Genomic DNA, 24,600 nt, shown 5'->3' with positions numbered 1-24,600 from the left:
CTAACTGAAGCTTTTATTGGCAGGGACTCAGTCCATTTAGAATCCTTGCCCTGTTCACAATGGAGGATCTTGCAGTCTGAAGAAATTGTCGGAGTGGGCCGGAGGAGCCAACCTGCCAGGCAGTTGGTAGCTATGCCCAGCTGTAGACCACGGCCTGTCTGCAGTTTTAGGGCTAGCCTCAGGGTTAAGGCTCTTTCTAACTTTCTAGTCCTTTGTGTGTCTTTGTTGAGCCTTACCAAGGTCTGGTTCATCCTAGAAGCAGACATCATGGATCCATAAGCTTCTCTGTGTGCTCGCTCTTGCAGGTCCCACAGGTCCACAGCTGCTGCTGCTGCTCTCTGCTGTCCTGCCGGTGTGACTCAGGTGAGAATTAGGGCCACATCCCAGGGCTTCAGGAAGTTTTCAGGTAAACCCATGTCACCCACTGGCCCCTCACGCCTGTGCCCCTGAGGAGTTACAGAGCTTAAACACAGAAGAACAAGCTTCCTCGCCAGGGCTGCAGCTAGAGTCTCTCTTTATTGTAGTGGTTTATTGCTTTTTTTTTTTTTTTTTGAGACAGGATCTCACTATGTAGTGCTGATGGCATAGAACTCACTCTGTAGACCAGGCTTGCTTCAGACTCACAGAGATCCACCTGCTGCTGCCTCTGAAGTGCTGGGAACAAAGGCATAGACCACCATGCCTGGCCTACAGTCTATTCTTAGTATTCTTAGCATGCAAGAAAAAAGCCATGTCAATTCAAAACAGTTCAAAGCTGCCTCTGCCATTTTCTGCTTAGGATTCTTTCTTTGAGGATCCCTTTACTTATGTTTTTCATGGTATTTAATTTTGAATGTTCTGTTTGCCCTACCTGTGCTTCTCAGAAAAGAAAGACAAAGGGTCTAAAGTGGCATTTCAAAGATGCCTTCACCAGACTGAAAGAATGAAGACACTTGGATTAAACAGATTCTATCTAAGCCCATGGCATACAGTAGCAACCCAACAAATATGAGCAGATTATATTTTTCCAGTGCTGAACCCTTGTGTGAAGCCCCACTGTGCATGGAGCAGGCCAGATCTCCTTGACCTTGTCTGAGAGGCTTTCCATCCACTGCAGGGTGGCAGGTTGATACGAGGCTGCGGGCTGCAGGCCCAGGGAGCAGCTGGGTTTACCTGTGGTTTGTTTTGCAGCCGACACCGACACCATGAGTAGCGACACCGAGATGGAAGTGTTTGGCATAGCCGCACCTTTCCTCCGCAAGTCGGAAAAGGACAGGATCGAAGCTCAGAACCAGCCCTTTGACGCCAAAACCTATTGCTTTGTGGTTGACTCAAAGGAAGAATATGCCAAGGGGAAAATTAAGAGTAGCCAGGATGGGAAAGTCACTGTGGAGACAGAAGACGGCAGGGTAAGGCATTTGCTCTTTCTCTTTCTCTGCTCCGGCTCAAGCTCCTCACATGACGTTGCATAAGCATATACCTCTCCTCCATCCACTTCCAGAATTCAGTATCTGAAACACAGTGCTAGGCATCTCAGACACCAGGAAAAAGAGGAAAGAAAGCATTAGCCTCTGTAGCAGGATGGGAAATGAACCCCTAATGGCTGACGAAAGCATTTAATTTGGGGTGTCTTTTATTACTGTATTGTTCTTCGCCAGACAACCAGCCTCACTGTCTCAAGGGTGGGATGTTTTTAGAACACCCATCCTTTGTAGGTTTGCCTAGCTCCGTCAGTGGTCATCTAACCAAGGAAAGAAGGGTGATGTATAAGGGGTCCTAAAAGACAAGGTCAAAGAACCAGGTTCTCCGTATCTGGAATGGGATGTGTGACTGAGTTCACTATATTCTGTGGGAGGAAGGGAGGGATTTGGGGCTTTAGAAAACCCCGAATCTGGAAATGTTACAAGGAAGAAAACCAAAGAGCTGCGGGTACGGCTCAGTGGTAGAGCACTGGGCCAGCACATGCAAAAGTCCTGCATTCAGTCACCACGTGTGTGAGTTTGTGTGTGTGTGACAGAGGCAGAAGCAGAGACAGGAGCAGAGAAGACACAAGAGACAAACGGCGTCATTTGGTGGAGCAGAGTTGAAATGGGCCGCACCAATGTGGAAGTTCCCAGAAGGAAGGCATCTCCTCACATCTGAGAATGGGCTTCCAGAGCAGGAAGACTTTCCAGAGCTAGACTCAACGTAGGATTTTCACAGGGTCTAGGGAGAACATGCCTGAGAGGCATCAAGAGAGCCCACAGCCCAAATGGATTAAAGGAGGGAAGAAGGGTAGTAGCTCTGTGACCCACAGTGCTCACAGACTGGCTATTTCCAGAGTTACTCCTAAAGAGAAAGGAGGGCAGGGGCAGACAGCCCGACCCAGGTCCTTCACAGAGGACAGCCCCGGGGCTTGGTAGTGGAAGTCTTCCTTTCAAAGCCAAGTTCTAGGGATATTGCAGAAAGGGAAGGGTGGGCTAATGGCTCTTCCCCAAGAGCAGGGAAGGTGGCAAAGAAGTAGAATGGGGCGTGGTTCTCATCACTGGGAGACTGCTTCTACATATATGGGGGCATGGCTCTCAGAGCTGTATGGCTGCTTTACATAGATGGGGCGTGGTTTTCCTTGCTGGACAGCTGCTCCTGCATAGATGGGGGCGTGGTTCTCAGGGCTGGACCTCTGCTTCTACAGGGCTAGTGCCTCTCTCACTAGCTCAGGGCTACAGTGCCTCTTCTCTCATTCTCTGTTGTCTCCAGTCAGGATTGCTGCAGACATGCTCTTTTCTCTGAGCAGGTGGGAGAGCTACAGGGACAACTAATGCCATAGCCAAACAGCTTCCTTTGGCTCCAATTCTGTGACACAGACCACCCCCCTCCCCCCCCCCCCCACACTTAGTCCTCAGAAATCTTTCATCACATCGATTGTCATCCCCTAACCCCAGGCCAGAGAGAGAGAGAGAGAGAGAGAGAGAGAGAGAGAGAGAGAGAGAGAGAGAGAGAGAGATAAAGAGAGAGATAATGAGACATAGAGAGACACAAAGAGAGATAGAGAGAAACACACACACACAGACAGAGAAACAGAGACAGATCAATAGTCCTGAATGGACTTCATTCATCAATAGAGATCATTTCTTTATAAATTATCAAAAGAAGTCTGAGATAATAGTAAAGGCAAAACTATATATATTCCCATAGACCTATGTGGGAGCAGACCACATGCTTTCCCACTGCCACATACCATCATAACCTTGTTTACCTTCACTGTCACCAGGCATTTCCTGTGCTCACCTGGTCTGCAGTCCTAGGATGCCAGACACACACAGAAGTCCGATGGCTGGGGAACATTAGATAAGCCTCGTGACTCTTCCCTTTCAGACCCTGGTGGTTAAACCAGAGGATGTGTATGCCATGAACCCCCCCAAGTTTGACAAGATTGAGGACATGGCCATGCTGACACACCTGAACGAGCCTGCTGTGCTGTACAACCTCAAGGACCGATACACATCCTGGATGATCTACGTCAGTGGCTACCCACCAACAGGCTATGCTGGGGCATTAGCTTGGGGTTGAGGGGATGGAGAGAGGGCGCTTGGAAATTCCTGTTTGCCTGGCCAAAAGAGAGAAGATTAAGTAGAGAAGTGAATGGCCAGAAAAGCCAGAGATAGATGGGATGGGAAGGGGAGGGATTGGAGGAAGGGAGGTAGGGAAGGAGGAAAATGGAAGAGGAGCAAAGGTTGGGAGGAGGAGCCTTAGAGAGCAAGAAAGCTGAGGCCATTGTGAGCATGGCGTTAGCTGTGGCAGGACTTGCTGCTTTCCCCCTTGAATTTCAGTTACTTCATTTGTCAATAGAAATCATGATTTCTTTATGAGTCGTCAAAAGAAGCCTGGGATGTTAGTAAAGGCAAAACATATATATGTATGTAAGTATGTGTGTATTTTTTTTTTCTCCCACAGACCTACTCAGGCCTCTTCTGTGTCACTGTTAACCCCTACAAATGGTTGCCGGTGTACAACCCAGAGGTGGTAGACGGCTACCGAGGCAAAAAGCGCCAGGAGGCCCCGCCCCACATCTTCTCCATCTCTGACAACGCCTACCAGTTCATGCTGACGGGTGTGTTTTCGAGGAGGAAGTATAGGTGTAGGAAGTGGTACTAGACAGGTTCAGGGACACGCTGGTGCAAGGCCCTAGAGAAGGAAGGGTAAGGAGGAAAAGAGGCTTTAGGTCCTTGAGGTGAGGAGTTTGCATTTAGCATAAGTATTGGTTAGACCATAGGGAAAAAATTATTCTTATGGATCAGAAGCAAAGACTGACCATATTTGAGGTCAGAGGACGAGAAGCCTCAGTTTTCATCAAGGGCTTGACTTTTCTGAGTCTTGTTCTCAGGGCAGACACTTTTTAAATCCCCACCTATGACTAAGCAGACAAACACAAACAAGTAAATAAATAAAGGGATAAGGGACTCAGTAGTTGAAACCTGCTGCTTGCATGACGGATAAGAACCTCTCTGGACATAGCCATCAGCTCTGCTTTCTTCCTGTCTCATAGATCGTGAGAACCAGTCCATCCTGATCACGTGAGTATCCCTGCTTACAGAGGTTTCTCAGCTGGGGCCATGGATGTATTCCTTGGCTCTGTTCATTAGACAGTGCTTGGAGCAAAACCCATGGTGGAAAGACAGGTTGGGGGAGGGTTAAAAAAAAAAAAAAAGCCCCAGAGAACTAGTAGTACCCATGCTTGGATCAACTAAGGCTGTAGCCCAGGTCCTGTGGCCCTCTGTGTGGTCACTCATGTTCATTTGCTGTGTGTGCCAGATGTGTTGAAGACTACTGGATGACATCTCAGGGTGCTGGTTTATGAGCAGGACTGATTTCTCTGTTTTTTCCGTCCTTCTAAATAGCGGAGAATCCGGGGCCGGGAAGACGGTGAACACCAAGCGGGTCATCCAGTACTTTGCAACAATTGCAGCCACTGGGGACCTTGCCAAGAAGAAGGACTCCAAAATGAAGGTGGAGACGGGAGCAAGGAAAGAGAGTGGGCTAGGGTGGAAGAGCATGAGGGATAGCGTGGGGTTGACCATGGGTCAATTGGTCCTTAAGTCATCAAGCTGCCAGAATGACAGGAAGCGAGGCAGGCAGGAAAAGCAGAGCAGTTGACCCTACTTTTTAAAATGAGGATTTTGGGCTTACAAACACATTTCCCCTTCCTCCTGGATTTCTTGCTTAGGGGACACTGGAAGATCAAATTATCAGTGCCAACCCCCTGCTGGAGGCCTTTGGGAATGCTAAGACCGTGAGGAACGACAACTCTTCCCGCTTTGTGAGTATGATAGACTCTTCTTTTCAGCCTGCTGGACAGTCCTAGTGCCTGAGCTTGGGGAACTTACAGCCCGGTGGAAAGAGACTGGGAAAGAGGCAAATGCACAGGCCATGTGTATGTGAGGTTCAAAAACTCACGGCTGTAACTGAGAAACTGGGGACCAGGTCCCCAACAGATAGGGCTGGCTGGTAAGGGCTTTCTGGGGGTTGGATCCATGAGTCAAAGCTGCAGGGTAAGGAAGGGTTGAGAGGAAGAGTGACTTCATGCTCCCGGTGGTGGGATGGTGTGTGGAGCACTCCTGCAGAGGCTCCATGTGGCAGGTGGAAGGCAGAAGACAGAGAAGAGACCGGTCACTAACAAGGGCATTAGACCTGAGGAAGACTTTGGGTTTTGTCTTAAGCACAGTAGGAAGGATTCTGTAACCAGGGAAGTGATTGGTTCAGCACCCTAGTTATTTTATTAATGAGATCTGGGAAGTCCACGGAGAGGTAGACACACCAAATGAATAAAGAAGGGACAGGAGGGAAGACTACTGAGGACAATGATTCTACAGGCAGTGATCAGGAATCCAGAGGCAGTTCCTCAATCATGGAGGGACTTGGTCTTCCTCTCCCTCTATGCAGGGCAAGTTCATACGCATCCATTTCGGCACCACTGGGAAGCTGGCTTCTGCAGATATTGAAACTTGTAAGTACGCTCAGTGGAATGGGTGAAGCCTCTGAGCCATGGAGAGCATTGTGTCCCCTGACAGGCCCTGTGCTTCTGTTCCAGATCTGCTGGAAAAGTCCAGAGTCACCTTCCAGCTGAAGGCTGAGAGAAGCTACCACATCTTCTATCAGATTCTTTCCAACAAGAAGCCCGAGCTCATCGGTGAGCTGATAGGGGTAGGGTGGGTGTGGAGGGGATAAAGTCACCCTTAGGGGACCCAGGAGAGTTAGTTGCACATGTAGATGACCCTACAGCCAATGGAGATTTATATCAGCCATGGGATGTGGCTCTTTGGGCAGCAACTGTATCAGTTTTTAAAACTATGTGGCATTTACGTGAGTATGTGTATGGAGGTGCATGTGTTGTCTGCTGGTGTATGTATATGCACACATGTGTGTACAGAGGCCTGAGAATGACACTGGTTGCCTTCCTTGATTTCTCTCAACCTTGTATATTAAGGCAAGGGCTCTCACCAAGCCTTGAGTGACTGTAGCTTGCCAGAATGCTACTGGGACCCATATCTCTGCCTTCTGATTGCTGGGTGCTGGGCATTACAAGCAGACCCCCACATCCACCTGACTTTTTTTTAATAAGTTTTGGGGATTCAAACTCCAGTCCTTATGCTTTTATGACAAGCACTTTACCTGCTGAGCCATCTCCCCGTGCTCACTGTACCAATTTGAAAAACCTGATCAGATGTGCTGTAATGGGGGCAAAATCGTTATTGGTTCCATGAGTAAGTCGGTGAGAAGTTAAGTAATTAATGGTCCTTGAGCGCCCCCTTGTGTTTCAACATAGGAACCAATCTCAGCTCACAAAAGTCAGTGCAAACTGATTAACAACCCAGCCAGGGAGGGTCATTCTATCTCTATATTTTTCAGCAGATAGAGACCCGTGTGCTCACTACCGTCCTTACTTTCTGTCTGTAATAGCTAAGCCTTCTGATCTTCATCCTGTAAACAGGCTGCTGGTTTCCAGCCAGCTTTAGAAAAGCTCTCCCAAACAGCCTATGCTTTCCCCAGCTTGGGCTCCTGTCCTGGCACACGGTCATCCAGTTTTTCTTATTCACTGTCCCCCACATACACTGGCATGCAAGATCCACTTGCAAAGCAAAAACACAAATATTTTTTTCTAGGGTTCTCAGCTTACATGGCGTGGGAGACTGCAGATTCCCCTAGACCAGTGGTTCTCTACCTTACTAATGCTGGAACACTTTAATACAGTTTCTTGGTGATCCCAACCATAAAATTATTTTTGTTACTACTTCATAACTATAATTTTGCTACACATAAGAAAATATCTGTGTTTTCCAATGGTCTTAGGAGACCCTTATTTTTTTAAAAAAATCATTTACTCCCAAAAGGGGTCATGACCCACAGGTTGAGAACCACTGCTCTAGTGAGTTCTACTTCTGCATTTAATTTTGACTCCAGTGGTTGAGGTCCCAGGCCAGGGCTCGGGAGCATACTTCCACCTGGTGGAGTTTTAATTACACGTTATGAATTCCTCATTTCAGAGTTGCTGCTGATTACGACCAACCCTTACGACTACCCATTCATCAGCCAGGGTGAAATCCTGGTGGCCAGTATTGACGATGCTGAGGAACTCTTGGCTACAGATGTAAGAAGGGTCACAGAAAGGCGGGGGAGCCTCCACATAGTGAGGGCCATGGGCAGACAAGCTGTTCTTTCCATTGCAGAGTGCCATCGACATCCTGGGCTTCACCCCGGAGGAGAAATCTGGACTTTATAAACTGACAGGGGCTGTGATGCATTATGGGAACATGAAGTTCAAGCAGAAGCAGCGGGAGGAGCAAGCTGAGCCAGATGGCACCGAAGGTACAGTGTCACCACAGCAGGCTACAGCGTGGAAGCAGAGAGGTCACTCTCCTGGGGCCATCCAAAGCCTCTTTTTGAAAATGATTAATCTGTTTTCCCCTCTGGAGAGGTGGATGAACCTTTTCTGGGCCTGCAATGGATATAAGAAACCACCACCATCTACTTAAAAAAAACACTTATTAGTTGTGTGTGTGTGTGTGTGTGTGTGTGTGTGTGTATGTGTAAGGATTCTATACCTCATGTGTTGAAGTCAAAGCACAACTTTTAAGAGTCAGCTCTCTCTTTCTACAATATGAGTCCCTGGGACCAAACTCAGTAGCCAGGTGTGATGCCCCATGCCTGTACCCACTGAGCCATCTCTCTGCTTCGTTTGCCCACTTTTGCTGAATTCCTGAAATGTCTTATTCTGGATGCAATGTGAAATGGCCAGGGCTCTCTGGAGCCCAATCCTGCTGCTCCGTGAAGTCTGCCATACTCTCTGAATGGTGTAGTGTCCCGGGCCCCACTGATACATTTAAGGGATGAGGAATATGAACACAGCTTTCCCTTTGCCTCTCTGAACATGCTCTTTCCTTTCTGACCAGTGGCTGACAAAACAGCCTACTTGATGGGCCTGAACTCTTCAGACCTCCTCAAGGCCTTGTGCTTTCCCAGAGTGAAAGTTGGGAATGAGTACGTTACAAAAGGCCAAACTGTGGACCAGGTAAGGACTGCCTCAAGTGCAGGAGGGGTGTAGGACCATGATGGCTGCTGCCTTCTTACTAGTTTGCTGGCCTTTCCTCCGACAGGTTCACCACGCTGTGAATGCTCTCTCCAAGTCCGTGTACGAGAAGCTGTTCCTGTGGATGGTCACACGTATTAACCAGCAGCTGGACACCAAGCTACCAAGGCAGCACTTTATTGGGGTTTTGGACATTGCGGGTTTTGAAATTTTTGAGGTTTGTATTGTTTATGGTTTTTATATTTTCATACAGGAGTTTTCATAATCCTAAAAAGATGATTTTCTTGTAGGAAGGATAGAAAGAGCAAGTTGGACAGGAGAGAGAGAGCCTATCAGGACAGTTTGTGTTATTTTAAGACAGTTGGAGAGGCTGGGGAGATGGTTTACTCAGTAAACTGCCTGCCTTGAAAGTAGAGAGAGCTCAGTATGATATCTACAATACCCACACTAAAAACAGAAATGCTGGGCATGGTGATGTGTTCTCAGAAGTGAAGACGCAGAGACAATCAGATCCACGGGCTCACTGGCCAGTTGGGCTCCCTACCAGAAATTTCCAGGCCAAGAGTTCCGGCCCAAAAGAACAAAAGAACAAAAGAACAAAAGAACAACAACAACAAAAAAAGATGGGAGGTAGATGGGTGAATGTTGCTTGAGGAATGACACCCAAAGTTGTCGTCTGTCCTCTGTAGGCACACATGCATACACACCACACACACACACACACACACACACACACACACACACACACACACACACACGTGTATCCACACATACTTGTGCACGTGTGAATATACACATACCTGCTGATACACACAGGGCTGTAGACTTCCTTCAAGTGGACTTTCAAAAGGTATCACCAAATAGGTAAAATAAAGAAAAATTGAATAGAATGCCAGAGAAGTTGGTACTGTTAATGATGTACTAGTTGATATCATTATCTGACTGTTTCTAAGCTAGAAGCAAATGTATATTTAGTGTTTGCCGGGTGGCAGCTATGCAGATGGGGATATGGGAAGCTTGTAGTTTAGTTGAGAAGAAACAGAAGCCTTTCGGGCATGCAGAAGCATAAACACAAAACCAGTACACAAGAGGGGCCCAGAGGCAGGAGAACTGTGTAGGTAGAAGACTCATGGTTGGCTCTGAAAACATAGCCAAGCAGGTGGGACCTGCTCCAGGAGGAGCAATGCTGACAGCGTTTGCATTTTGAAAGAGGTCTAATTTTTCCACATGAATGTTATGTTTTGGTATCAGTATAACAGCCTGGAGCAGCTGTGCATCAACTTCACCAACGAGAAACTGCAACAGTTCTTCAACCACCACATGTTCGTGCTGGAGCAGGAGGAGTACAAGAAGGAAGGCATCGAGTGGACCTTCATCGACTTCGGGATGGACCTGGCGGCCTGCATCGAGCTCATCGAGAAGGTATCCCACTCCCCTGCTCTGTGTCTCCTTCCCATGTACTTTCTGCTCTTATTCACTCAGCTGCTCTGCCTCACCTTCAATCCAGCCGATGGGCATCTTCTCCATCCTGGAAGAGGAGTGCATGTTCCCCAAGGCGACAGACACCTCCTTCAAGAACAAGCTGTATGACCAGCACCTGGGAAAATCCAACAACTTCCAGAAGCCTAAGGTGGTCAAAGGCAAGGCCGAGGCCCACTTCTCCCTGGTGCACTATGCGGGCACCGTGGACTACAGTGTCTCAGGCTGGCTGGAGAAGAATAAGGACCCCCTCAATGAGACCGTGGTGGGGCTGTACCAGAAGTCCTCCAACAGGCTCCTGGCACATCTCTATGCCACCTTCGCTACAACAGATGGTAACTAACGGATTGCAGACATAGCTTTGTCTTCACATAATCTCCCTTCCCCACAGAACGCCCAAAATCTCTATCCATCCACTCACAGTGCCTGGGTTCTTTTGTGTCTTGCAGCGGATGGTGGGAAGAAGAAGGTCGCTAAGAAGAAAGGCTCTTCCTTCCAGACGGTCTCTGCACTATTCAGGGTAGGACAAATTTGAATTAATCCACTCCCAGTTCACCTGAGTCACAGCAAAATGAGCAATGCTGAGATCCTAGGCTTGATTTACTCAAGGGAAGTAATGCTGCCTGATGGTGCTCTCGGAGTGAGATCAATTGACAGTCTGACAATATACAGATGAGGTTTAACAAATGTGGGGCCAGGGGTTGTTCCATGTGTACTGTAACTAACAGGTCTGGCCAGCTGCGGGCAGTGAGTTCTCAGTTCCAATTACCTAGCTGCTTTCAGTATTCCTGCAGTAGCACCCAGGCCCCTGGCGGGGACAGACACACTTTCTGTGTCAATTTTGGAAACCATTTTGTAGTTGGTGACTATCTTGCAGCCTGGGAGAAAGATGACCGAGGCAGGTCACATTTCCCTGTGCTTGGGGCCAAAAACCAGACTTCATTTTTTCCCCCTTTTTTGACTAATCTGTATATAATGAGATTTTTCAAGTATGGCACCCAATTTAAAACACAAAATTCATCTGTGTTTCATACATGCCTTGTACAGGAAGGATGTAGATTATTTTACATGATATTTGAAGCACACTGCTGTTTTGCCTACATAAGGTGCGATGTTCTATTTGTGTGTCATGTTGGTACTCAAAAACCAATTTTAGATTTATAGAAGAAAACTTTTAGGTTTTAGAGCATTTTAGATTTTAGATTTTCAAGATGGGAATATCCAAGTTATGGCAATTGTCTACATCTCTGGGTTTGAGACTATTCAAGGACAGAGTTAATTTCACAATTCACAAGTTGAACCATATAGTTTAGATTTCACTACCATACATGTATTTGTCTCTGTGGGAGTTTGAGGTAGGCTGCCAGAAGAAATATCTTTTTTTTTTTTCTTTTAGGAAAACTTGAACAAGCTGATGTCCAATTTAAGAACCACTCACCCACATTTTGTGCGCTGTATAATACCCAACGAAACCAAGACCCCAGGTGAGATGCATGCCAGCCCTGAAGTTGCTGCTCAGTCTTTAAGGACGGACTTCTGGGTGATGCTCAGTTGTCTTGCCTGTGTTCTTAGGGGCCATGGAACACAGCCTGGTTCTGCACCAGCTCAGGTGTAACGGGGTCCTGGAAGGCATCCGCATCTGCAGGAAGGGGTTCCCCAACAGGATCCTGTATGGAGACTTTAAACAGAGGTACATCATCAAAACGGTCTGTTTGTCCCTTGACATGGATAAAGGCTGAGATTTGAGGGAATAAATATCACATGAAAAGACCCATTTCAAAAGATCAGCTGTGGTTGGCCTTCCACATGAAATAACCTATGGTTTGTTCAAGGTTCATGCTCTTGTGTCATCCACATTTCTTTGGAATTTGTTTGTTATGTAACAGGGGAGGGAAAGAAAGCCCTGGCCTAAGAGTCCCGAGACCTAGATTCCAGCAAAGTGACTATGGGCAGGTTTCTTTACTTCTTGGGAACTAGGCTTTCTGGTTTGTAGGAAGAGAGAGCTGGATTCACTGATGTTTGTCAATAGCCTGATCTTTCTGTGTCCACAATGGCAGATACCGGGTGCTGAATGCCAGTGCCATCCCAGAGGGCCAGTTCATTGACAGCAAGAAAGCTTGTGAGAAGCTCTTGGCTTCCATTGACATCGACCACACACAGTACAAATTTGGACACACCAAGGTAATGCATCATTTCTGCCTCGTGCTATTGGCCTTTGCATCCTCTTAACACAATGATCTGGGTGGCTCATTCTTCTTATCCATCCTTCTGAAGGTGTTCTTTAAGGCTGGCTTGTTGGGTACCCTGGAAGAGATGCGGGATGAGCGTTTGGCCAAACTGATCACTCGGACACAAGCTGTATGCAGGGGGTTCCTCATGCGTGTGGAATTCCAGAAGATGATGCAGAGGAGGTTGAGCGGGGTCTTGGTTTAAGCATGAGCTCTTTGGGGAAAGGTGGAATGGGGAGAAGAGAATCCCTAATAGGAATGAGCAATGCTTTGTTTGTTTGCTTGTTTGTTGAGACATGGTTTCTCAGTGTAGCCCTGGCTGTCCTAGAACTCACTAGGTAGACCAAGCTGGCCTCTAACTCAGAGAGTTGCCTGCATCTGTCTTCCAAGCACTAGGTTTAAAGGCATGCACCAGGCTGCTTTTTTTTTTATTTTAAATTAGGCTCTCTCTCTCTCTCTCTCTCTCTCTCTCTCTCTCTCTCTCTCTCTCACCTATCTAATATCTCTATCTAATCTATCATCTGTCTGTCTGTCTGTCTGTCTGTCTATCTATCTACCTACCTACCTACCTATCTATGTTTTTGTGTTTATCTGTGAGTGTGTATGCCAAGGCACACTTGTAGTGGTCAGAGGACAACTTGCAGGAGTCAGTTCTTGACTCCACTGTGTGGGGCCTGGGATTCAAACTCAGGCTGTCAGGCATGGCATTGGGCACTTTTCCCTGCTGAGCCATCTTGCTTTGTTTTCAGGGAGTCCATCTTCTGCATCCAGTACAACATCCGCGCCTTCATGAATGTCAAGCACTGGCCCTGGATGAAACTCTTCTTCAAGATCAAGCCCCTGCTGAAGAGCGCAGAGACCGAGAAGGAGATGGCCACCATGAAGGAGGAGTTCCAGAAAACCAAGGATGAGCTCGCCAAGTCGGAGGCAAAGAGGAAGGAGCTGGAGGAGAAGCTGGTCACCCTGGTACAAGAGAAGAATGACCTGCAACTCCAAGTACAGGCTGTATGTCTTTTAAGAGTCTCGCTTTTTCAAATCTAGATTTGATTATGATCTTAGGAAATCTGGATTAACCCAAGGGTGGGGCATGGGTGGGTGTTGGGTTTATCTTGGAGTGCTTCATGAAGGATTTCACAAAGAAAGATGGCAGTGTCTCAAACCTTTAAGGGGTCAAGACCCCTTAAAGGGAATTGTGATTTTCTTTTTAAAGGAGAGTGAGAATCTGTTGGATGCTGAGGAACGATGCGACCAGCTGATCAAAGCCAAGTTCCAGCTGGAAGCCAAAATCAAAGAGGTGACCGAGAGAGCCGAGGACGAGGAGGAGATCAACGCCGAGCTCACGGCCAAGAAGAGGAAGCTGGAGGACGAGTGCTCAGAGCTGAAGAAGGACATCGATGACCTTGAGCTGACACTGGCCAAGGTTGAGAAGGAGAAGCACGCCACGGAGAACAAGGTACTCGCTCTTCTTGCGGTTTCTTTCCAGCTCGATGTACTCACTGCTAACCACGCTCTGCTTCTTCTTCTAACTGCTGAGGCTTCTTTTTAGGTAAAAAACCTTACCGAAGAACTGGCAGGCCTGGATGAAACTATTGCAAAGCTAACACGGGAGAAGAAGGCCCTCCAAGAGGCCCACCAGCAGACCCTGGACGACCTCCAGGCTGAGGAAGACAAGGTCAATTCTCTGAGCAAGCTCAAGAGCAAGCTGGAGCAGCAAGTGGATGATGTGAGCACTAGGCGTCAGTCTCAGGAGTTGAGGCTTCTGGGCGGAAGAGCCCTAGGCCGGGGCGGGGCTGGGGTTATCCAATCAGAAATCATTTGATGTCTCTTGCAGTTGGAGAGCTCCCTCGAACAAGAAAAGAAGCTACGCGTGGACCTGGAAAGGAACAAAAGGAAGCTGGAGGGAGACCTGAAGCTTGCCCAAGAGTCCATATTAGATCTGGAGAACGACAAGCAACAGCTAGACGAGAGGCTCAAAAAGTACGTCCCCCAAACACAGCTTCCGTTCTGTGAGTGGCTGGGTATCCCATCTTCACACATTCTCTCTGTCCTGCTGCAGGAAGGACTTTGAATACTGTCAGCTGCAGAGCAAAGTGGAAGATGAACAGACACTGAGCCTCCAGCTTCAGAAGAAAATCAAAGAGTTACAGGTAGGAGGAGGTGGTCAGCTCTCGCTTGCCCGTGTGGGTCACTCAGAAACCTCAGCGGTGTCTGCTGAAATCAGAGTAGGTAGGATAGGTCTGTGTGGCTGCCTCATGGGAGCCGCTGACAGGTTGACATAGCAGTGGTGACGGTGATGACCATGTCCCCCAAACTTGTAACAGAATGCATGGAGGTGGGTGGAGAAATTCCCAGGATAGTTAGTGACCATATTGGTGCAGAAAAAGATTAATTTGGAAGAAAATCAGTAGCATTTATGTTTCTCTGGGGGAACATCCATGAGCAGATTCATCTGGTGGGAACATAACCTCTTTTCCATCATCATCGTCATCATCATCATCATCTAATTTTATATATTAATGGGCTTTCATGTGCTAGTTCATCACGTGCTTATAGTGTTCCCTCACCCAGCCACCTCTTAGCCATGTCCCCACCTTCCTCACCTTTAGAAATCAGCGTTTCATATTCAGATTGACTTAAATAAATTTTTCACTTGAAAACAATGCACTACTTGTTTTTCCGATGTCTGGTGTCCTCCATTTTGCTGCAAATGTTAGGGCTTCATTCTTTTTCTAGATGAGTCATGTGTCACCATTTAAGTAAAGGATGTCTTCTTCATGCATCGTGGGTTGATGACACCTATTTAGATGCCGTGTTAGCTGTTGTGGGCCTGAGAGTCTCTTGGGCATCTGCTGCTCTCTCTAGGCTCGCATCGAGGAGCTGGAGGAAGAGATAGAGGCGGAGAGGGCCACCAGGGCCAAGACTGAGAAGCAGCGCAGCGACTATGCCCGTGAGCTGGAGGAGCTGAGCGAGCGGCTGGAGGAGGCGGGCGGTGTCACCTCTACTCAGATTGAACTGAACAAGAAGCGTGAGGCTGAGTTCTTGAAGCTGCGCAGGGACCTGGAGGAGGCCACCCTGCAGCACGAGGCCACTGTGGCCACCCTGCGGAAGAAGCACGCGGACAGCGCGGCGGAGCTGGCGGAGCAGATTGACAACCTGCAGCGGGTCAAGCAGAAGCTGGAGAAGGAGAAGAGCGAGTTCAAGCTGGAGATTGACGACCTCTCCAGCAGTATGGAGAGCGTGTCCAAATCCAAGGTGAGGGGTCGACTGAGCAGACCTGGAGGGGCACCTGCAGTGGGTCAACCTAAGGCCACCTGCCGACCTCCCTCCTCTTTCCAACCTGCAGGCCAATCTGGAGAAGATATGCCGAACTCTGGAAGACCAGTTAAGTGAGGCCAGGGGCAAGAACGAGGAGGCACAGAGGAGCCTAAGTGAGCTGACCACACAGAAGTCCCGGCTGCAGACAGAGGCGGGTAAGCCAAGCACCGGATGCTGTGTCCGGATGTCAAGCTGAAGGCTTTTCCTCCCAGGGGCAGCACCTTTTGCTGGGAGAGAATGTTTTGTTTTGTTTTGTTTTGTTTTGCTTTGCTTTGCTTTGCTTTATTTTAAAGGCAGGGTCCCACTCTATAACCCTGGTTGGCCTGGAATTCCTTGGGTAAAACAGTCTGTCCCCGTGTAGACCAGGCTGGCCCGGAACTTAACAGAGATCTACCTGCCTCTGCTTCCACAACCCTGACTTTAAAGGCCTGCATCACCACAGCTGGTGAGGGAGGCTTTCTAAAAACACACTTTAAGAAAAAATGTAAATGGAAGTAACACACAGGAGAGGCTGTCCCAAACCTGCTGGAGGAGAACACTGAGTCTCCTCAGTGAAAACAGGAAGTGAACACATGGTCAGACTTCCATTAGTAACACAAACTTGCATCTGATGAAATCTGGAAGGGACCAATAGGAGCCCAGCCTTTCTACTTCCTGCCCGCCTTACCCTCTGTCTTCTGCACATGCCCCAGATGACCATATTCACCCAAGAATATAATTTCAAATTTCCAGAGAGGCGAAGGAAGTCCTAAGTGTTTTCCTTAATGGCACAGCTGGAATCATCGGCCACTGGGGAGGTGCTTTGGGAGTGGAGAGGTTCCCTGGTGATGTTCAAACTCATAATAGTTCTCTCAGCTTTCACCGGCAGAGGTCACAGGGTCACACGTGGCTTTTTAGGGTTTACAGTAGTATTTTATTAGGCTGCTATTTACTTTTCATGGACACACCCCTACTTTCAAGAAGGGAGGTCTCACCTTTATTACTTGCACCCCCCACCCCCCAATTTGGCACAATGTCTTACACTTGGTCATCGAGTCAGTGAATGGATGAATGAATGAATGAATGAATGAGTTATTTCCTTCCTGACACAGGTGAGCTGAGTCGTCAACTGGAAGAAAAGGAAAGCATAGTATCTCAGCTTTCCAGGAGCAAGCAAGCCTTTACCCAACAGATAGAGGAGCTCAAGAGGCAATTGGAGGAAGAGAACAAGGTACCCATGCTGAAGGATGCTTTCTTGTTCTCGTTTTCAAATAGCATCTGCAAAATAGAAGCAAGATTGAAAAAAAAAAAAAAAAAAAAAAAAACCTGACACTTCGGCCAGTGCTGAGAGCAGGGCACACCTGACTTGTGTGCTGCACACAGTCCTAATCCACTGGGGTGTCTTTTGATTTTTTTAAGGCCAAGAATGCGCTGGCCCACGCCCTGCAGTCCTCCCGCCATGACTGTGACCTGCTGAGGGAACAGTACGAGGAGGAGCAGGAAGGCAAGGCTGAGCTGCAGAGGGCGCTGTCCAAGGCCAACAGCGAGGTGGCCCAGTGGAGGACCAAATATGAGACGGATGCCATCCAGCGCACGGAGGAGCTGGAGGAGGCCAAGTATGTGTCTCTGATGAGAATCCTTAAGGGACCTCACGGCTTAGCACGTTGGCTCCAGAGTGACTGTAGATGAATCTAACGAATGAATTTGTTTTGTTACCCGAGATTTCCCCCATCGCATGGGAGTCTTTAAATGTAACGTTGGCTGAAATGTAAAATTAATGGAATGAACATAGTTCGTTCAGACATCAACTTTGATCCTGGTTAGACCGGAGAAAGGCCATTGATCACAGACCCTGATCTGTGGCCTGAGATGGGGGATTCTGTTAAGGTTTACGCACAGAGGCGTGTGAGCCACGCAATTAGTATCTCCAGCTTAGCGAGCAGTGACGCTGGAGGAGAAGATTGAAACGTAATGGCATCGGCTTTCTTCTCGTTTTTCTTGAAGAAAAAAGCTTGCCCAGCGACTTCAGGATTCAGAGGAGCAGGTTGAGGCTGTGAACGCAAAATGTGCTTCCTTGGAAAAGACGAAGCAAAGGCTGCAAGGGGAGGTGGAGGATCTGATGGTGGATGTGGAAAGAGCCAACTCTCTGGCTGCCGCTCTGGACAAGAAGCAGAGGAACTTTGACAAGGTGCGGGGAAGCTCCATACTGGCTGGCCTCCACGGTGTGGGCAGGTTGTGGGGGCCGTAGGAGGAAGGGATAGGCTCCTTGCTCTGCCCTTCTTTAGCGCGGTGGCCTTAAAAATATGCCTTGGACTTCACTAGCAATTTGTTTCTCATCTGTGACATGGACTGGGAATGGGATGGGGCAGAAGTCCCTTTCGAGGATTGCTGTAGCAGTGAAACAGTTTTCACTAGGACACCATCTTTTCCATCACTCATACCTGTGCCTTTAGGGGGCTGAGACTCCAACTTTGGTCCCTCCTTGTGACAGACAAGCATGGTTTGAACCAGCGCTTTAATGAAATACTTCTGTTCAGAACTTTTTTTTTTTTTTAATTAGGAAAAGGGTAATTATGTCTAGGTAATTCCTTCTTTAAGAATTCGTTTGCCTTCTGGATATGACAGTAGTTACTGATTGATTATCTTGAATAAGCTAATGGAGTGAGATCCTTGCTCGTTCAGTAATCAAGACCAGGCAACAGTAGAGAACCTTAACTCTGAGAGTAGCCACTTCAGGGGGGGCCTTCTGTTAGACACTTGGCAGAGAGCTCGCTAACAGAACCTCTCCACGATGTGGCTCCAGGTGTTAGCTGAGTGGAAGACCAAGTGCGAGGAGAGCCAAGCGGAGCTGGAGGCGGCTCTCAAGGAATCCCGATCCTTGAGCACTGAGCTCTTCAAACTGAAAAACGCCTACGAGGAAGCCTTGGATCAACTTGAAACCGTGAAACGGGAGAATAAGAACTTAGAACGTAAGCCATTCCAAACTGTCTGAGGTTGTGGGAAACCCTTCTCTTCACCCATCCTGGCCAGAGTGTGTTGAGGGTGTGTGAGACTCTGTTATTCAGGCTCCTTCACACGGGTCTGCTGATGCACCTGTAGAAACTGTTCACTGTTGAAAAGCTGTTGCTTTGGGACTCTATACAATGTCTTATCTCTGAGAAGCAGAGGTCTTTAGAGTTACAGAGAGCTATTGACAGGAACTTAGTGGGTGCTTCGCATTTCCGGGAGCCTGTGCAGAGGCGACCAAATGCAATGCAAACTTATTTCATTGCAGAAGAGATAGCAGATCTCACTGAACAAATTGCTGAGAATGGTAAAAGCATCCACGAGCTAGAGAAATCCAGAAAGCAGATGGAGCTGGAGAAGGCTGACATTCAGATGGCGCTGGAGGAAGCAGAGGTGAGGATGGGTTGGGATGCAGAAGCCAGAACAGAGGCAACAACGTGTGCCTGAGACGTTCACACTTCACACTTCTGGAATCATGATCCTAACGCTTGCTCCTTCCCTGCGACTGTGAGGCTGAGTGAGATAATGCCTGTGAGTTATCTTATGTTTATTGGAGAGAATCGTGTTAAAATAGGTTTATGCCTGAGATTTTACAAACCCTTAGCTGACGTTAGAATAGCTGTAAGGGGCTCCCTGCTCTTAATAAATAGAAGATTGTAAATACTTTTTGTGTTTTGAGTGCACAGTCATAAATGAATAACCATAAAATGTTTCACTTTGGCACTAAATAAAAACTAAAGAAACTTTGGGTTTTTTTTTGTTTTGTCTTTTAAAGGCAGCTCTTGAGCACGAAGAAGCCAAGATCCTCCGGATCCAGCTTGAACTGACCCAGGTGAAATCAGAGATTGATAGAAAGATTGCCGAGAAGGATGAGGAGATCGAGCAGCTGAAGAGGAACTACCAGAGGACAGTGGAGACCATGCAAGGCGCCCTGGACGCTGAGGTGCGCAGTAGGAACGAGGCCATCCGGCTGAAGAAGAAGATGGAGGGCGACCTCAATGAGATCGAGATTCAGCTGAGCCATGCCAACCGCCAGGCCGCAGAGACCCTCAAGCACCTTCGGAGTGTCCAGGGACAGCTGAAGGTGGGGGGAGCTTCCTGGGGTGGGGGAACATTTTCAGTGTCCAGATACGAAAAAACTGGGCAAGGTTTGTAGTCCTTGGCTCTCCGCTTCACACACACTGTCTTCTGGCTAGGACACCCAGCTGCACCTGGATGATGCTCTCCGAGGCCAAGAGGACCTGAAGGAGCAGCTGGCGATTGTGGAGCGCAGAGCCAACCTGCTGCAGGCTGAGGTGGAGGAGCTGCGGGCCACGCTGGAACAGACTGAGAGGGCCCGGAAGCTGGCAGAGCAGGAGCTGCTGGATTCCAATGAGAGGGTCCAGCTGCTGCACACCCAGGTGAGGGCTGGAGCATTGGGATAGGAGGGTCCACCCCAGACGCCCCGTATGACATTCTCTCCTTCTTCCCAGAACACCAGCCTCATCCACACCAAGAAGAAGTTGGAGACTGATCTCACGCAGCTCCAGAGTGAGGTGGAGGATGCCAGCAGGGATGCAAGGAACGCAGAGGAGAAGGCCAAAAAGGCCATCACTGACGTGAGGCTCCTGCTTCCTCCCCACTGTGGCCGCTGATACTGTGTCTCATTAAAGCTCTTCTTTCCTCCAACCCCACGCATGCCCGGTAGAAGTCTACTCTCTCAGGACACACGTGGTGCCCATGCTGACCCCAGACCGTTCCCATCTCCCCTCGAGCTTGCCTGTGCCCTCTTGTACTGTTAAAAGCCGGCAGATGGGGGAAAGACAGGATAGGGGTATACTTTTTTTCCCTCGTCTCCGGAGAGGTGTTTCTTTCACTTGCATCTGAAAAGGAGACCGTCTGAGGGTCCTATTCCATCACATGGCTCCTTTCCGCTGGGTCTCCAGGCTTTCTGGCTCTGTAGCTCTAATGGCGCCACCTACTGTCTTTTATGGGAATATCACCCCAGTGCTATTTTACTTTCTTGTAGTAGTTACTTCTAGAGTCCCTCCATGAAGGGATTCTACCGGCTCTGATTAATCTCCTCCAAGCCTTAGGCGCTTTTGAAACTCTGTGTTGGTGATGATGAAACAACAACAACAACAACAACAACAACAACAACAAAAAACAAAACAAAGCAAAACCTGGGCTTTGGATAGGTCCCAAGGAGACCAGTTTCAGGATACTGCTTCTCACTCAGTCCTTGTAGAGTTTATTTTATAAAATGTATATGTCAGGTGTAGCTTTTATCCTCTTTCAACGTGAAAAGTATGCTCATTCATGGTCTTACACGCCTTCCTTTCTGTAAAGCATGCTATCCGCTCACTGTGGAATATCGGCTTCCACAGCATTTGAACCTTGCCCGAACACTTTGCCTTTCAGGCCGCCATGATGGCAGAGGAGCTGAAGAAGGAACAGGACACCAGCGCCCACCTGGAGCGGATGAAGAAGAACCTGGAGCAGACGGTGAAGGACCTGCAGCACCGTCTGGATGAGGCTGAGCAGCTGGCGCTGAAGGGCGGCAAGAAGCAGATCCAGAAATTGGAGACGCGGGTACTTGCCAGGGGACCTCTGCCTGGCCAAGCCCAGCTTCCCAGCCTATACCCCCATTCAGGGCTCAGCGCTAGAATAACGTCCCAAATATCTCTCCAGATCAGAGAGCTGGAGTTTGAGTTGGAAGGGGAGCAGAAGAGGAACACAGAGTCTGTGAAGGGCCTGAGGAAGTATGAGCGGCGTGTCAAGGAGCTCACATACCAGGCAGGTGTAAAGTTCACCTCTCCAACGTGCAAATACCACTCAAAGCTTAGAACTGGACTTGCATACCCCCAGACTGGCTAGGGGTCCTGGTACAACACTGACCCCCTCCTTTAATGACATCCCTATGTTCATTTGCAGAGTGAGGAGGACAGGAAGAATGTGCTGAGATTGCAAGATCTGGTGGATAAACTTCAAGTGAAAGTCAAGTCCTACAAGAGGCAGGCTGAGGAGGCTGTAAGTCAGACTCACGTGTGGCCTGGCCCATTTCCCACAGGGAGACCCGAGAACGGAGCATGCAGTTCTTACCCACTAAGCTCTTTGCTTTTTAGGATGAACAAGCCAATGTTCATCTCACCAAGTTCCGGAAAGCCCAGCATGAGCTAGAGGAGGCCGAGGAACGTGCTGATATTGCAGAATCACAAGTCAATAAGCTACGGGCTAAGACCCGGGACTTCACCTCTAGCCGGGTAAGCTGACCCGGGGAATGCTCACAGACATGCAGACACTTCAGCTGGAAGTTGCTGTAGGGGATCCTCTACTTCCCAGTTGGAGATTCTCAAGCTCAGAGAAAGAATGTTCTTTATATCTTTATATTCATTTACCTGGGTGGAGTTCCACTAGGAACACATTTTTTTTTAATTTATTTTTTTATTGGATATTTTATTTACATTTCACATGCCATTCCCTTTCCCTACCCTAGAAAACCCCATATCCCATCTCCCCTCCTCCTTTTTGCTTTTATACATTTTTAAATGTTAATCAAAGGCTTTATAAGTTTGGTAATGCTCAATAACAAGATGCCCATACAATCGGAAGTGTAACCCAATACCCAACCTAGATATACCAACTATCTTTGACTGGCGGAGACACGTGAACATCTGCCCCCATGTCCCCCCCACCCCTATCTTCTAGCTCCTCCTCTCCTCCCCCTCTTCTTCTCTGTACTCCTTCCACCTTAGCTCCTCCTACATATCACCCTTCCTGTTAAAATAAAACTTTTCTCTCAAAATACAATTAAAGCATAACTATACCAATTTGTGTCAGTAAGGTACAAGATAGACCTAATACCCAGTCCATCATTTTGTTGACTAGCCAGAACCTCTGTCATCTCTCCTAACTTAAAGACTAGGTTCTGAACCTGGCCTTTTTCTTGGCTTTAGAATGAATGTCAGCTGGAAACTATCCTCTCAAATCTTTTCTCTCAAAGTAAATAGCCGGGATTGGCTATGAGACTATAAGTCTTCAACCCCGTCAGAAATCCAGAATGACTGAGTTAACTGAAATTGTGGGAAGCACAAGGCATAGCTTCTAAAACTTAGCCAATTTTTCGAGATTGCTGAACACCTGGACAATCCCTATACTACAAGACATTGGAGCATCTGATCTTCAGCCTTTTGGCCCAGGATCATCTGACAGACCTAGTGATGCAGAATTATTAAGGGCTGATTACTCTGTCTTGGCAGATATAATCAGTTGACTATTCTGCAAGTGTGTCCTTTTCTGTACAGTAATTTGTCTGTAGACAAAAAGAGACAATTCTTGCCTAGTGGCAGTCTCACCACAACTAGAGTAACTCCAAAGATGCTCAATTTCTTCTTAGAATCCAAGACAGGAAGCTGTCAGGAGCAGACAGGTCTCTAATCAAAATGAACATTAATACAGACATGTTTGTAACATCAATTCTGTGGACTTATGGCGTTTTGACAACCAATCTGAACTGTTAACTCCTCTCAGCTGTTTCTAAATAAAATATAGAAAATACCCTAGCGATAAACTCAGAGCCATAAATTTGCTATGGGCCCTTAAAAAAAAAAAGAAAGAAAGAAAGAAAGAAAGAAAGAAAGAAAAAGAAAAAGAAAAAGAAAAAAAAAAGCACTGTCTCTTCAGCGCCCTCTGCTGGTATGAGAGACAGGCCCACCACTGTGGCTTTTAGAGGGGATTCACTCTCTCTGAGGACCTATTTCTCAGGCTATGGTACAACTTCACGTGGGCCATCATGCATCTTCTCAAAGAGCCCCCTAATTCCTTGCATCCCACTGAAATATACAAACAATGCTTGCGGGAAGAGGGTTCAGGAAGTGTCTCTGTTGCCTGACTTGACTGAGAGCATCCACATTCTCTCTAGATGGTGGTCCATGAAAGTGAGGAGTGAGCAAGCCCTCCTGGTGCAGGGCAGAAGATATGCAGAATGTATGTTTTCGTGGCTCCTGACAATCCTACTTAATTTCCATGTAACCCTTTTCCACATGCAATAAAGTTTGCCTTGTTTCAAGTTGGGTTGTTTTGTCTTGTTCATTCCCCTTATTCCCAAAGAGGAATTTATTCCTCTTTCGGTGATTTTTTTATGCTGAATGCTGAAATATTAGTAAGTGGATGTCTTGATAGATTTAAATCAGTGTGTGTGTGTGTGTGTGTGTGTGTGTGTGTGTGTGCACACGTGTACAGGGGGCTAAGCATTGCTTCAGTGGAGTGGGGAGGGAGAGTTTATGAAAGTCATCTATTAATATCATATAAGAGAGACACAAAGGTTGGGTTCAGGAACACCTTGTTTCAAATTGGGGAGGATTCCTTTCCTCCACATTTTATTAGGGAAATGTCTCTCAAAGCTAGTAAATAATGTTTGGGCTCCATATAAGATATGAATGAACGCCATAGTGTCTGGTCCTGTGAAGAGCTCAGAGGCCAGTGGTAGAGCTCTTAGCTCAGATACCCAGGACTCTGGGTTCAACTCCCAGTACTGCAAACTAAACAAACAAACAAACAAACAAACAAACAAACAATGCATTTGGAAAAATAAGGAAAGAAAAAGAATTCTGTCTTCATCCCCTGCTAAGTCTTGCTATCCTGGGTGCAATGCACCTTATTTCAGAGCCAAATAAACAAACCCCTCACACATCACCAAGCTGAAGAAGGCAAATGTGGAGAAAGACAGAATAACCACCATGCTGACTAGCCAGCAGGACAGAATCCTCTATTCAAGATCAACTTAACAAGTAGATTGCAATGAGCACGCTCATCAGAGCGGGTTGCCAAGTCCCTTTCCTTACTGAGGTCTAGAAGATTCTGGATGACCCAGTTTGACTCAAGTGGGAAGTAAAATCCAAGGGGCTTTTGATGTCGCTGGGAACCAAGTCAGCATCTCTAGGGTTTGAGGCTATGGAGGAAGGAGGGAGGGGTTCTGGTCGGGTTTGCCTTTTTGGTGATTCTGCAATCACTTTCTCTCTAAGAACTTGTTGTATTGATTTGCCTTCAATACTTCATGGCAACTCCATGGCT

General features: G+C 47.6%; 1 protein-coding gene across 1 annotated transcript; it reads left to right on the top strand.

Annotated features, from left to right (window-relative positions):
• Positions 1–302: 302 nt before the first annotated feature.
• Positions 303–23,596, top strand: LOC117710154 (myosin-3). Its single transcript, XM_034504813.2, has 40 exons — positions 303–363; positions 1,171–1,388; positions 3,334–3,477; positions 3,913–4,069; positions 4,505–4,532; positions 4,857–4,965; positions 5,183–5,275; positions 5,899–5,962; positions 6,047–6,145; positions 7,500–7,603; positions 7,683–7,821; positions 8,406–8,524; positions 8,610–8,759; positions 9,794–9,964; positions 10,050–10,356; positions 10,471–10,541; positions 11,418–11,505; positions 11,594–11,711; positions 12,079–12,202; positions 12,296–12,432; positions 12,999–13,254; positions 13,460–13,702; positions 13,796–13,972; positions 14,081–14,226; positions 14,306–14,396; positions 15,112–15,501; positions 15,593–15,719; positions 16,656–16,774; positions 16,963–17,159; positions 17,548–17,731; positions 18,347–18,512; positions 18,818–18,942; positions 19,325–19,633; positions 19,746–19,949; positions 20,022–20,147; positions 20,950–21,120; positions 21,220–21,324; positions 21,463–21,558; positions 21,654–21,791; positions 23,450–23,596. The coding sequence occupies exons 2-40, from the start codon at positions 1,185–1,187 to the stop codon at positions 23,474–23,476; spliced, it is 5,823 nt and encodes a 1,940-aa protein (XP_034360704.1). The 5' UTR covers positions 303–363; positions 1,171–1,184; the 3' UTR covers positions 23,477–23,596.
• The last annotated feature ends 1,004 nt before the right edge of the window (positions 23,597–24,600 follow it).

Source organism: Arvicanthis niloticus, chromosome 6 (genome assembly GCF_011762505.2).
Source record: "Arvicanthis niloticus isolate mArvNil1 chromosome 6, mArvNil1.pat.X, whole genome shotgun sequence".
NCBI lineage: Eukaryota > Metazoa > Chordata > Mammalia > Rodentia > Muridae > Arvicanthis > Arvicanthis niloticus.
The sequence above is the reverse complement of the archived record's forward strand: the minus strand, read 5'-3'. Positions and strand labels throughout refer to the sequence as shown.

Coding starts and splice junctions, on each gene's coding strand:
- LOC117710154 (XM_034504813.2), top strand. CDS start 1,185: ATGAGTAGCGACACCGAGATGGAAGTGTTTGGCATAGCCGCACCTTTC. Junction 5,276..5,898: donor ACGACAACTCTTCCCGCTTT/GTGAGTATGATA, acceptor CCCTCTATGCAG/GGCAAGTTCATACGCATCCA. Junction 16,775..16,962: donor AATTGGAGGAAGAGAACAAG/GTACCCATGCTG, acceptor GATTTTTTTAAG/GCCAAGAATGCGCTGGCCCA.